Source organism: Manis pentadactyla, chromosome 9, assembly GCF_030020395.1.
Source record: "Manis pentadactyla isolate mManPen7 chromosome 9, mManPen7.hap1, whole genome shotgun sequence".
In the NCBI taxonomy this organism is placed as follows: domain Eukaryota; kingdom Metazoa; phylum Chordata; class Mammalia; order Pholidota; family Manidae; genus Manis; species Manis pentadactyla.
In genome coordinates, this window is record NC_080027.1 from 17,131,839 (window position 1) to 17,144,374 (window position 12,536).

General features: G+C 43.2%; 1 protein-coding gene across 1 annotated transcript; it reads right to left on the bottom strand.

Moving 5' to 3' along the window:
* Positions 1–9,232: 9,232 nt before the first annotated feature.
* On the bottom strand, positions 9,233–10,168 carry LOC118909677 (olfactory receptor 4D9-like). Its single transcript, XM_036880398.2, has one exon. The coding sequence runs from the start codon at positions 10,166–10,168 to the stop codon at positions 9,233–9,235; it is 936 nt and encodes a 311-aa protein (XP_036736293.2).
* Between the last annotated feature and the right edge of the window lie 2,368 nt (positions 10,169–12,536).

The window sequence follows — 12,536 nt, forward strand, 5'->3', positions numbered from 1 at the left end:
TGTCTGATACACCTTTTTAAGCTTCTTAACTTGTCCTTTCTCTTTAATATTCTCAACATCCTTATTAGGTGTGCGTTATTTGGATAGTCACTTTAAAGATTAAGAAACTGAGGCATGGGTAAACCAAGTTTATTGATTATTTAAGGACTATTTATTGAGTGATTACCATGCACCACTCACTATTCCATATGCTGGGTATGCAGTAATAAGACTGTCCATAACCCTGTTGTTGCAAAGTTTATAGGAAAATATCAGTAATAACTTGTATGAAGAAAGTCACAGGGTGAAAGGGTGATATAATAGAAGAAACCTGGAGAAGTACTTTAGATTAATGGTTAGGAAAATAACCTTCCCAAAGTCATATAGTTCATTAATGTAAACTAGGATTTGAACACAGTTCGATGAGGGTAGAGATTTTGCCTCTTTTGCACTGTTGCTTTGTCAGCATATAGCCCAAATATTTGTTGAATAAAACGAGTAATAGTTAATATTTACTGATGGCATGTCATACATTGTACCACATTATTTTCTATTTTAATATTTACAGAGTTAATATTATTATTCTTTTCTAAAGGGTTTTGAATCTGAGGTTCGCAAGAATACAATAAATTGCTCAAGTTTATACTATTAAAAAATACTCTGTGAAAAATTGTATGCCCATGGTAAAAAATTCACACAGCGTTAATGTTTCACAGTGATGTCTGTCTCCTTCTGACAAAGATTTTCTCCCTGACCAAAGCAGGTCTGTCAACTTTGGTCAATAAAGACTTGAATAAATAGGAATACTAACATAGCTGCCAGCAGCTCAGGGCCACATCCCTAAGGTGACCCCAGCACCACTCCAAGTGCCAGCTTGTCAAAACCGAAGGCAGCCAAAACAATTTGCATCTTGTTCCAGCCAACACCTGAACATAGGGCCCCTGTCTCCTGTTACCCGTGGGAAGGTAGGAGCTGAAAGACGGCAAACCCAGATGGGGGCTCACAGGGACCAACCCCCCTTTTCCAATTTTTATAGTTTATCATTCCTGACCCTACTGAGCGCTGCACCCCTCATAGTCCCCACCCAATTCCCACGTAGTCCCACATTCTCCCTTTAAAATACCCACTCTGTGTACAAATTGAAGTTGAGTGCAGTTCATGCTGGATTCTTTTCCCTGTGGTAATACTGTCATATTCATTAAAATCTGGGCTTACTATAACTTTATGTAGGATCCAGCCTTGTTTATCTCTGACACCTCCCATCTTTCAACTGCTGGACACCCTCCAGAGATAGTCTTTGCATTCACTGGGATACATGAGCATTTCCTTTGAGCCTCGTAGGATTTGTGTACAAAAGGAAACATGCTGTGAAAATCAATAAAGAGGAACCTTGCTAAAGTAGAGGCAGAGGCTAGAAGCAGTATGGCTCATGTCAATTACAGGAGGATTTGTCAATTACAGACCCAACAGAAGAATTCAGGAAAGAATCCTGATTTACAGGTCCCAACAGGGAAGAGACCTACATGGCCTTTTCTAGAAGAAATCGACTACCCCTGCCACTCTGCTTATGAGAAACCCTCATCACCCTTGAACTTTTGATTTTCTCCAAAGGCCTTTTGTTCAAAACAATCCCTCTCAAAGGTTCTCTTCTCCATAAAATAACATTCCTCTCGTTTGTTAGTTGGACTTGCCTATGGTTTTGGTGTAGCTTGCACGTTTGGAGTTGCAATTCTCAGCTATTCCCAAATAAACCCATTTTGCTGCTAAAATAACTGGCTGTTTTATTTTTAAGGTTCACAATACCATAGGTACTGCTCTCCTTGTTCATTGGTTTTGGGGTGTATCAATATGTAGCATAATAATAGCAAAATCCTGAATAGGCATTTCCTGTGTGGCTAGCAGGAGTCTCAGTTGACTCACTTAATACTCATGATGACTGTTATTCTCTAACCCATTTTGTAGATTAAGGAAAAGGAAGCATAGAGAGGCTGAGGTCACACCACTGGTCAGGCATAGAACAACGTCCCAACCCAGGTTAGCAGCGAATTGCCTTTTTGTCTTAGAAAAGTTGTTGCTGGGCATGTATATATATTTCTATAAATGTTGCTAACTTTCACCTCCAAGGAGTTTGAGCCAAATTACACCCCCACCAGCCTGAGAGCGCTTGCTTCTCTTCGGTCTCTCCCAGATGGAAAGTATTAATGGGATGTTGGGTCTTTGCCTGCTTTGAAAGGGGGAAATGTTTTAGTTTGTATGTCTTTTATTGTGAGTAAGGTTGGATATCTTTTCATATGCTTAGAAAGTTCTCTTTCCTCCTTCCCTCCCACCCCTTCCAACTCTCTGCTCTCTTCTTTTGTCCAATTTTCTTTCATTCTGTTAAGGTTTTCTTACTGATTTTTAGGTGTCCTTTATAAATTGAGATTTAGGATATGTTTTGCGAATTATTTCCTGGTCTTGCCATTTAGCATTAATTTTATTTTTGATATTTTGTGCTACGTAGACATTGACAGCTTTTAATGTAGTCAAATGCATCATTCTTTTATTTATTTATTAACTTTGGAGGGATAGCTTTAAAAATTCCATGCTTAGAAAATGCTTCCCAATTCTGAGATAACATTCCAAGAGTGATGCTATATTTTCTCCTGATTATTAGTCAGTTAAATTTTTTCTAACCTTTAAATCTTTGGCCCTCTGACGTTCCTATACCTGGGTGCTGTGGTCTGAATGTTCGTGCCTCCCCCGCACCATCCGCCACTCATACGGTGAAACTAACCCCCAGTGGGATGGTGTTTGGAAGGTGATTCAGTCATGAGGGTGAAACCCTCATCCGTGGGATTAGCGCCTGATTAAAGAGACCCCAGAGAGCCCCCTCGCCCCTTCTGTTATATGAGGTGTGGATAAAGTGAAGGTTCCTGGGGCCAAGAGTCTCACCTGCCCTGGTCGGCTAGCTCACTACACACTTGTGGTCAATACACCGTTACTGACTCTATATAAAGAGCTCTGCCCAGTGCTCTGGGCGACATGGTGGCATGGCTGCAAGGCTGCAGGAGAGCAGAGCAGAGGCTGGAGTGGTGGCAGCACGGAGGACAGAGACTAAGATGGCTGTGTGGGTAGAGAGGCCCAGAGGCAGAGACCGGCTTGCTGCCTGCAGACTCATTTTGAGTGGATGGGATTCTAGTGATTGACCTGCCACCATGGGAATAAAGTTGGGTGTAACCCTTTCACCCCAAGGACATTTTGCTGTCATTTCCTCGGTCCCATTGAATCCATAATGAACTTGCCCAGGGCTGAAACCCATTGGCAAGACATGAGGAGAGCAAGAAGATAGTGGCTTGGGAGTCAGGAAGCGGGCCCTCAGCAGACACTGAATCTGCCAGTGCCTTAATCTTGGACTTCACAGTCTCCAAAATTCTGAGAAATAAATTTCTGTTGTTCATAAGCCACCCAGTCTGTGGTATTTTTTGTTAGAGTAGCCTTAACGGACTAAAACACTGGCTAAGCTGTGAGATAGGGCGATAGACCTCTGTAAAGAGAGTTTGTAGAGCTCTCTGGAGGATTGCAATGCGTCAGTCAGCTGACTTGGTAAAATCACAGATTCCAAACATGGACCTGGTCCTGCCTGTTACACGGTCTCTTGTGGATAAAGTGAACGTTCCTGTGGCCAGGATTCTCACCTGGCCCTGATCGGCTTGCTCACTACACAGGTGTGGGCAATGCGTTATTATTGACTCTATATCAAGAGCTCCACCCAGTGTTCTGGGTGGCCCAGTAGGATGGCCGCACAGCTGCACGGCTGCAGAAGAGCAGGGACTGGAGAGGTGGCAGCGCTGAGGATAGAGACTGAGATGGCTGTGTGGGTAGAGAGGCCCAGAGGCAGAGACTGGCCTGCTGCACACAGACTCGCTCTGAGTGGACAAGATTCTAGTGATTGACCTGCCACTGTCAATCCCCAAGAATGCTCCACTGTCATTCTTTGGTCTCACTGAATCCCTAGTGAACTTGCCCAGGGCTGAAACCCATTGGCAGGACATCTCTGGTCTCAAGTTCCTTAATGTCCTTTCCTGAGAACTTCCCAGGAGCTCTGCTAACCTAAGCTTCCCCTCCACTACTCCTTGGGCTCATGGAACCCCCTTCCTCCAGTTTTGTGTGCCACGGGCTGGGTTCAGTCCCTTCTCACAAGGGCATAGCTTTGGGCCATGCGGTGTAGACTATAGAAATTCAGCATGTGGACTCCAGAGGCAAAAAGCAGCATTTGACATGCGGCCCCACGATCTCACACAGCTGAGGCGTTCTGCCCGATGATGAAGAGTGTTTACTGCACAATGGCATGAGGGAGCGTTTAGAGGAGATGGAAATACTCTGTATCTTGATGATGATAGTTCCATGACATTGTATATTAGTCAAACCTCATAGAACTATGCAAATTGTAATGGTGAATTTTGTATATAAATTATACCTAAACAAAAGCAGTCGGGTTTATAGCACATTGCAGGCTCTCAAAAATAAACACAATAAATAAATAAGCAAATACACAAATAAGTGAGTACTTGTTGAAGAAACGATGGAATGAGGTGGAAACTGGATTTCAGACTGAGATCAGTAACAGTTTTACAAGAACATAACTTTGTGGGTAACTTTTTTATAGGCTCTTTCCATTTCTTGGGGGATAGTTGCCCAAGATAAACCGGGCCACATATCTAGCTAAGTCACAGAAATCTCACACCTCGAGAGAAGAGGGCTCAATCCCACCGTGTTTAAAGATGCAGAAAAATGACTTCCTTTGAAATTTTTAAAAAGAAAAATCACAGCTTCACAGGGCATAAGAGGAAGAAATGTGTTCAAGCATCAGAAACTTCACCTCATTCTCCAACATAGCCTTGGAAATGAGAATGAAAGATAGACATAAGTCGGAATTGTAAGGCAACTTAAAACGGCTGCCTGATCTGACTTCAGAGAGGGCGGAGTTCAGAGAGGGCTCTGCTGCCCTCTTCAAACTCAAGAATCAGAGGTGAGCAGGCGGCATGAGGCAGGGTAGAGAGTATAGGGCGGGAAAGAGCGGGAAAGTATAGAGAGATGAGTGGAGCTGGGAAGAGGAGAAATTTTCTGGTGAAAGGAAAAGCCAAGCGTTCTCAGCATTATGTCCAGTATCTTTCACAAGTACCAGTTTAATGACGTGCTCTGCCTCACCAACCTGCCTCTGAACTTTTGGTCTTCCAGGATGGCCTGCCTTTTGACAAGTTTTATATTAAAAGTATGTTAAAACAAATAACTGCTTTAAAATGGTTTGGTGCAAATTTTCATTTCTTTAGCAAAAGTGCATGTTCTTTTAATTTCTTGGACCTAGCTTGCTGGAATCTCCTGGCCTATTCAGAGAGGCCCACTGACCTTCAGGGTCCAGGATGTGGCTCCTCATACATGTCCCCTGAGTGTTGATATTGGACAGATGTAGTAAAGGGGTCAAAACAGAGCTCCAGGCGTACGGTTCCATTTTAGTGGGTCTGAGGGTTTGGTAACTGGGCCTCCTGGCTTCAGGGCTTCACAGAGTCCAAACAGAGTATGTTCTTGCCCAGAGGCTTTCAAACTTTGTTCACTGAAGTCCATGCTAATAAATACTTTTATTTACATCAAGACCATTATACCCACATACATATTGAAACAAAGGTTTTAGGAAATATTTTTTTATTATTTAAAGAATTCTGTGATTTTTGCACTGTACCTTAGACTATTGAGTTCATTTAAAAAATGCATGTTCAGACCTACTGTGGCATCACTGTCCTTCGACTTCTAAGGTCTGTAGTTAAAACGTACTGACTTGGAGCAGCGTGTCTCAAAGTGTGGTGGCACACAGACCACATACTTAAATCAGACTTACCTGCAAATGCTGTTAAAAATGTAGATTCCTCGTATCCATGAAAGACCTGCTGAACCTCTGGGAGACCGTGCTCAGAACTCTGCATTTTAGTGAAGTTGCCGGGTGATTCTCATGCCCACTGAAGCTTGGAAACCAGTGGGCTGGTGTAGAGAGATCTAGCAGAGGTTTCCAACTCTGACCTGTGGAGCCTGAGAGGAATACACCAGAAGAACCCCAGAGAAGCATCCACAGAGCTGCTTCTCTTGATCTGTGTAAGAGCTCATTGTCAGGACGTTTCCACTCCTAAGAAAAAGATCTGAAATAATATTTGGGAGAGAAAAAAATCAATGAGATACGGGTTTTGAAGCTTCCTTTCTTCAAATAAAAATCTCAAGTTCTTAGAGGTCTGCCAAAAGAAGAATCTTGGAAAAGGAATGGCTCTCTCTAGTGGTAAGGGAATATCGCAAAATAGTTTGCTCAATAGGTAAGATTCCTAATTTAAAAGGAGGTGCTTTAGAAATACAGCTTCCTGTTGTGGGAAATGTTGAGCAGTTTAGCAAAAACTAAATATCCTGTATTTGGATCCATATGTTAAATGATTGTTGTCAAACAAGATGTTCTCATCATCTTGAAGGAGAAGAAACGCCTTTTCATGGGAAATGGGTTTTAATGTATATACTTGTCTCCAAAGTACTGTAGTCTTTTAAGAATATCATATGAATCGTTTCTCAAAAGTCAGTGTGTGAGTGTGCGTCTGTGTGTGTCAGCTGAAATCAATGCAACTGTTATTTAAGAATGATAGAGTTTATTCATAGACCTCTTGAGGACCATAGCCTGAGAACAGCCCATCAGTTGCTCTGATAAACTGCCCCAAAGCCCCTTTGTTTGGAGACATCTTAAAATTTTTTCTACAGCAGGGGATGCTGTAGGAAAGAGGTTACGTTTATCAGCGCATCAATCAGCATGGCATGGATGCATCTGGTTAGTGTCCTGAAGGATCATGCTATACACATTCCGGTGCCATCTACGTGTGGGAGAGGAGGCAAGGATAGGGTCCCATCTTCCTCTGGGGATGGAGAGGACGCATGTGACATTATCTTATTGATGCTGACCAGAAAATTCCTGACTAACTACATTTCTGGGAAGGGTTGAAACTATATTAGGTTAGGTTACATATAAGGCCCTGGCTGGGTGACTTGGCCCAGCAGAAGTGACTCCATGTTGGGCCTGTGTCGTTCTTTTTAAATATGTATCCTGGGATAGTCTCAAAGTAAGAAGTATGTATATATATATATATGTGTGTGTGTGTGTGTGTGTGTGTGTTTTAAAATTATATGCTACATATTTTTCTCATTAAGCTGTCTTTATATAAGTATACACACATACATACACAGAACACACATTTATATACATGTGCATGTGTGCATATATTTTTTCTGGAACTAAATAGTCTCTTGTGAATCCTCAATTCATCACCTGCTTCTAGAAAGTAAAGGCATAAAGGCTAAAAAAAAAGCCATAAGGAAGGAAAGCTTAATTTTTAAGAAAAGCATGTTTTTTTGTAAAAAAAAAATGATTTTACAAGGAAGAAAATACCTGCTGATGTTAATGGATAAAGGGCCATCATGGTTATGGCAGCATGTGATTCTGTACTGTTTTGTTCAAAGGAAAGTTTGAATTGTTCTTGATGGTGTTGTTTTCATGGGTAATTAGATACAAAATTCAAGGCTGAAGCCAGAAGTGTGGTGAATGATGTTGATTCTAGGCCAGAAGTTACAAGCACCCCCCAAAGAAGCACACATAGATCTTTAAAAAGATTTTCCAGTTTTAGTGATGCACCCACGTGTCCAGGGCCAGCGGTAAGCAGGGTGAGTTTTGTCGGCTGTGTCTGCCTTGCCTTGCTCTGAGGTCCATCCTCCTGTGCCTGCGTCTCTCTGGCTGCCTTTGACAGTCTGGGCTGGGCTCGGACTCACCCCTTCACATCCACGCACGGCAGCTTTCCTGTTACAGCTCCTCCATTCCAGAACGACACCTGCTGCCTTTGATCCTCCAGTAGGCCCCCTGAAAGCAGTCTCTAGAGAGAAACCCCTGGGGATGGATTTAGACACGCTTCACACCCCCGACCAGTAGGCTAAAGCCTTCCAGAGGTTTATCTAACTTCTAAAGTGGTGGCATTACATCCAGCTTGTCCCCACAAACTGTGTCTAATTTGTGATGTATCCCAAGAGCAAAGACCAATTTCAGGCCAGTGCCAAGAGAGGGTAGGCAGTGGTGGGCTTGCTGGGTTGGGCTGTATTTTGGCTCACATTTCCCTTGCTTGTATTTCCCTCCCGTGTCACACCATGCCAGTGGCTCTGCTTGCTTTACAGCCGTCCAGCCACACATCCATCAGAGACTGCATGGGAGATAAGACTGGGCTAGAACAGGCTAATCAGAGTATCAGGTCCAAATTTTAGTTGGCTGCTGATTTCATCCAGCTGCTTGAAAATTAATAGATTGCCAGGAGACCAACTGGAATTTAGTACTGTTTTCTATCCTCTTAAAGAGAAGGTTTGGATAGTAGAAAGTCAATTTATTCTTAAACCTTTGCTTCCTGTGGACTTGTGAGTTAGGCGCATTCTAGCAATGCAGACAGCATAAGATTCCTTTCTCCCTGGAGGGCTGGCCGGCAGTGAATGACTGGCAGATGGTGCTGAAATTCTTAAAGGGACCTGAAGCTTTACAACGTGTATTCCTCGGTCAGATGAAGACAACCAAGGACTTTTCGAGAGAAGAAATGTTTATGGATGAGCCTGTTTCAGATGCTATCAAATCCTGTCTCAGGGAGCAGGAGTCATAAATCACAGACTTAGCTGAGGGTCAGGTATCTCAGATCCAGCCTTACCTCTGCCATTAATTAGCTGGGAAACCTTTGATAAAACATGAAACTTATCTCAGCTTTTGCAAGGGAAACCCAGAGGCTTCCTTAGAAGAGTGGAATTTGTGGTGGAAAATGATTTCTGCACAGGGAGGGGTGGCTGGGTTTTATAGCCTTGACTTCTGATTCCTGGAGCTCATTTTACAATTTATAGCTTGGGCTGTACATGGCACAGCCACAGCTCAGAAACTGAGAGGTACTTTTCTCTCAGACTTCATTTCTTCACCTGTAAAATGAGGTTTGGGATGAGGAAGCTTTAGAGTCCCTTTAAGAGCTGACAATTTATGGATCTGAGACACTTAAGTTGCTGACACCCTCACCAAGAGGAAGCCTTACAGGTCACTGTTTCTGGGCGTCCTTATTAGAGAAGTCTGCGGTAGGACAAAGGGAAAACTGGCTTCAAGATGGTCTGTTGATTGGGGTCTTCTATTGTGTTATGAAAAAATATTTTCAGTTCTGACTTTTCAATCTGGACTTCAAAGCATCTATTCCTTTTTGGAGGGTCTGAGTCTTCCCTTCAGTCTCCTCATGGCCGACTTCATCTCCTGGTTCCTCAGGGTGTAGATCAGGGGGTTCAGCAGAGGGGAGATGACAGTGAAGATGACAGAGATGGCCTTGTCTGTGGGGAGGGCAGTGAAGGGCCGGGCGTAGACGTAGATGCAGGGCACAAAATGCAGGGTCACCACAGTGATGTGGGCGGTGCAGGTGGAGATGGCTTTCCTCCTGCCCTCCCCTGCCTGGGACCTCAGCATCGTCAGAATGACTGTGTAGGACACAAGAAGAAGGAAAAACCACAGGGTAGTGACCAAACCATTGTTGGAAATCATCAGGAGCTCCAGTGCAGAGGTGTTGGTGCAGGCGAGTTTGAGGACCTGGGGGACATCGCAGTAGAAGCCATCCATAACGTTAGGTCCACAGAAGGGGAGGGCCAGCAGCAGGGAAACCTGCACGATGGAGTGGACAAAGCCCCCCGCCCAGGAGGCCACGATGAGGGCAGAGCACCGCCCCCGACTCATGATGGTCACGTAGTGCAGGGGCTTGGAGATGGCCACGTAGCGGTCAAAGGCCATCACAGAGAGAGAGAAAATGTCTGCCCCACCGAGGAGGTGGAAGAAGAACATCTGTGTGATGCAGCCGTTGAAGGAGATGGTCTTTCTCCTTGAGAGCAGGTCCACCAGGACCTTTGGAGCAGTGACGGAGGAGAAGCAGATGTCCAGGACCGAGAGATTTTGGAGCAGGAAGTACATGGGGGTGTGAAGGTGAGACTCCCAGGTCACAGTGACCGTGGTGGCAGCATTTCCCAGAAGGGTTGTCATGTACACAAAAAATAACAAAAGAAATAAGATGAAGCTCAACTCTTGGGACTGGGTCAGTCCTTGAAAAACAAATTCTTTCACCCGACTGTAATTTCCCTGCTCCATTGGGTTATATTGCTTCTTTAGCTGCCTGGGGAGAAAACAGGAGATTGAATGTATACCTTAAAAACAAAAGAAATGTGAGTTACTTGACCAGGGTGCCTTGGGGGTTATTTTTTATGTTTGTTTCCATGTTGGTCAGAGATGCCTACAATTCTGTTAGCTATCCTCCACTGGGGGTGGGGGGGTGCTTTTTGAGGAAGTCCAAGAGTGGATTTCCAACAGTTGTGATTAATGGAAGCACCTAAGTCAGTATGTTATTAAAGTTGTATTAAATACTTTCATGGTTGCATCATTTTCTGTATTCTGTATCATTCTGTATCCCTCTTGAAAAGTCACTGAATGCTCTGAGAAGTGAAGAGACTAATTTTTTTTTTTTTTTTTTTTTTATTAATAATTATTTTTTATTGAAGGGTAGTTGACACACAGTATTACATTACATGAGTTTCAAGTGTACAACACAGTGGTAGAACATCCATATACATAATTCTAGGTTCCAGCTATCACCCTACCAGGCTGTTACAATATCTTGACTATATTCCTTATGCTATACCTTACATCCCGGTTACTAATTTATTTTACCATTGGAAGTCTGTCCTTTTTTTTCTTTTTTTTTTTTTTTTTTTGTGAGGGCATCTCTCATAGTTATTGATCAAATGGTTGTTAACAACAATAAAATTCTGTATAGGAGAGTCAATGCTCAATGCACAATCATTATTCCACCCCAAGTCTAATTTTTGTCAGTCTCCAATCTTCTGAGGCATAACAAACAAGTTTTTACATGTAGAACAAATTCTTACATAATGAATAAGTTACATAGTGAACAGTACAAGGGCAGTCATCACAGAAACTTTCGGTTTTGCTCATGCATTATGAACTCTAAACAGTCAGTTCAAATATGAATACTCATTTGGTTTTTATACTTGATTTATATGTGGATACCACATTTCTCTCTTTATTATTATGATTTTTAATAAAATGCTGAAGTGGTAGGTAGATACAAGATAAAGGTAGAAAACATAGTTTAGTGTTGTAAGAGAGCACATGTAGATGATCAGGTGTGTGCCTGTAGACTATGTGTTAATCCAAGCTAGACAAGGGCAATAAAACATCCACGTATGCAGAAGATTTCTCTCAGAACGGGGGGGTGAGGTTCTAAGCCTCACCTCTGTTGATCCCCAATTTCTCACCTGATGACCCCCCTGCGACTGTGCCTGTCTTAGGTTGTTCCTCCCTTGAGGAATCTTACCCATCTCTGGCTAACCAGAAGAGACTAATTTTTTTAAAAAAATTTGTTTTCATGTATCTGGTTGTCAGGAAGTGGGAAACACACAGGGGCAAAGTATAAAACGGTCTGTGGTTCTAATGGAAGTTTATAGTTTCTTCTGTCATCAGCTTCCACACTGGACAGTGTGCTTGGCATCGTCAGTCAGATTTTCAGGATGGCAGGTGAAGAGCACTAAGCTAAGGCGAGAAAGACAGGTTACCGTTTACTTTCTCCCTGGGACAAACAGCTGTGCAGCATCTAAGACAATCTGAGTACCTTATGGTGTCTTGTTTTCGTCTTTCCTTCCTTCTCTTTGGTGCCTTGTACTCCTCTTTTCCCCCTGGCCCCAAACTGGGATCTGGCAGCTGGTAGCTCTCAGCCCTGCCCTTCATAAAGCTCCCTGCAAAGACTTCATCACCCAGGCCACGGCACAGGTGGTAGCCTTTCTAGGGCCACCCTCCCTTCTCATCATCTACCTTTGGGCCACTTTACCTCTCTGTTTATAAAAGCTTCGGTTTTGAGCAAAGTGAAGATTTTTAGTATCGTCAGACCTGAATTTGGATACAGACGCTGTCACTAAACTGGTAGGTGACTTTGAGCCTCAGTGTATCAACAGTAAAAATGGGTATAATCATGTTTGTTCCATAGAGTTGTGGAGCTTGAAGGGACTTGTGTGGCTGCCTGAACGTGAGTCACCACAGATCACATCCCCCCTATTACGGCTCCCACTAAGGTTTTGCAGTACCCGCCTTCTACACAGCATTATTTGGGAAATTCTGATGAAAATGCACTGTTATACTTTCCCATAAAATAGAATCCTTTGAAATAATTGCAACCCTTCTTATCAAATCCAGCATTCATAACACAGACATGTGATTTGGACCATGAATATTATTCAGCAATAAAACGAAATGAGCTATCAAGGCATGAAAAGACGCGGAGGAACCTTAAATGCTTACACATTACTGAGGGCCAGAAGGCCATCTGAAGACGTATGTACTGTATGATTCCAATTACATGATATCCTGAAAAAGACAAACCTGTAGTACAAAGGTTAGTGGTTGCCAGGTGCTGAGGTGTGGAGGTGGGGAGGGAGGAATAGATGAG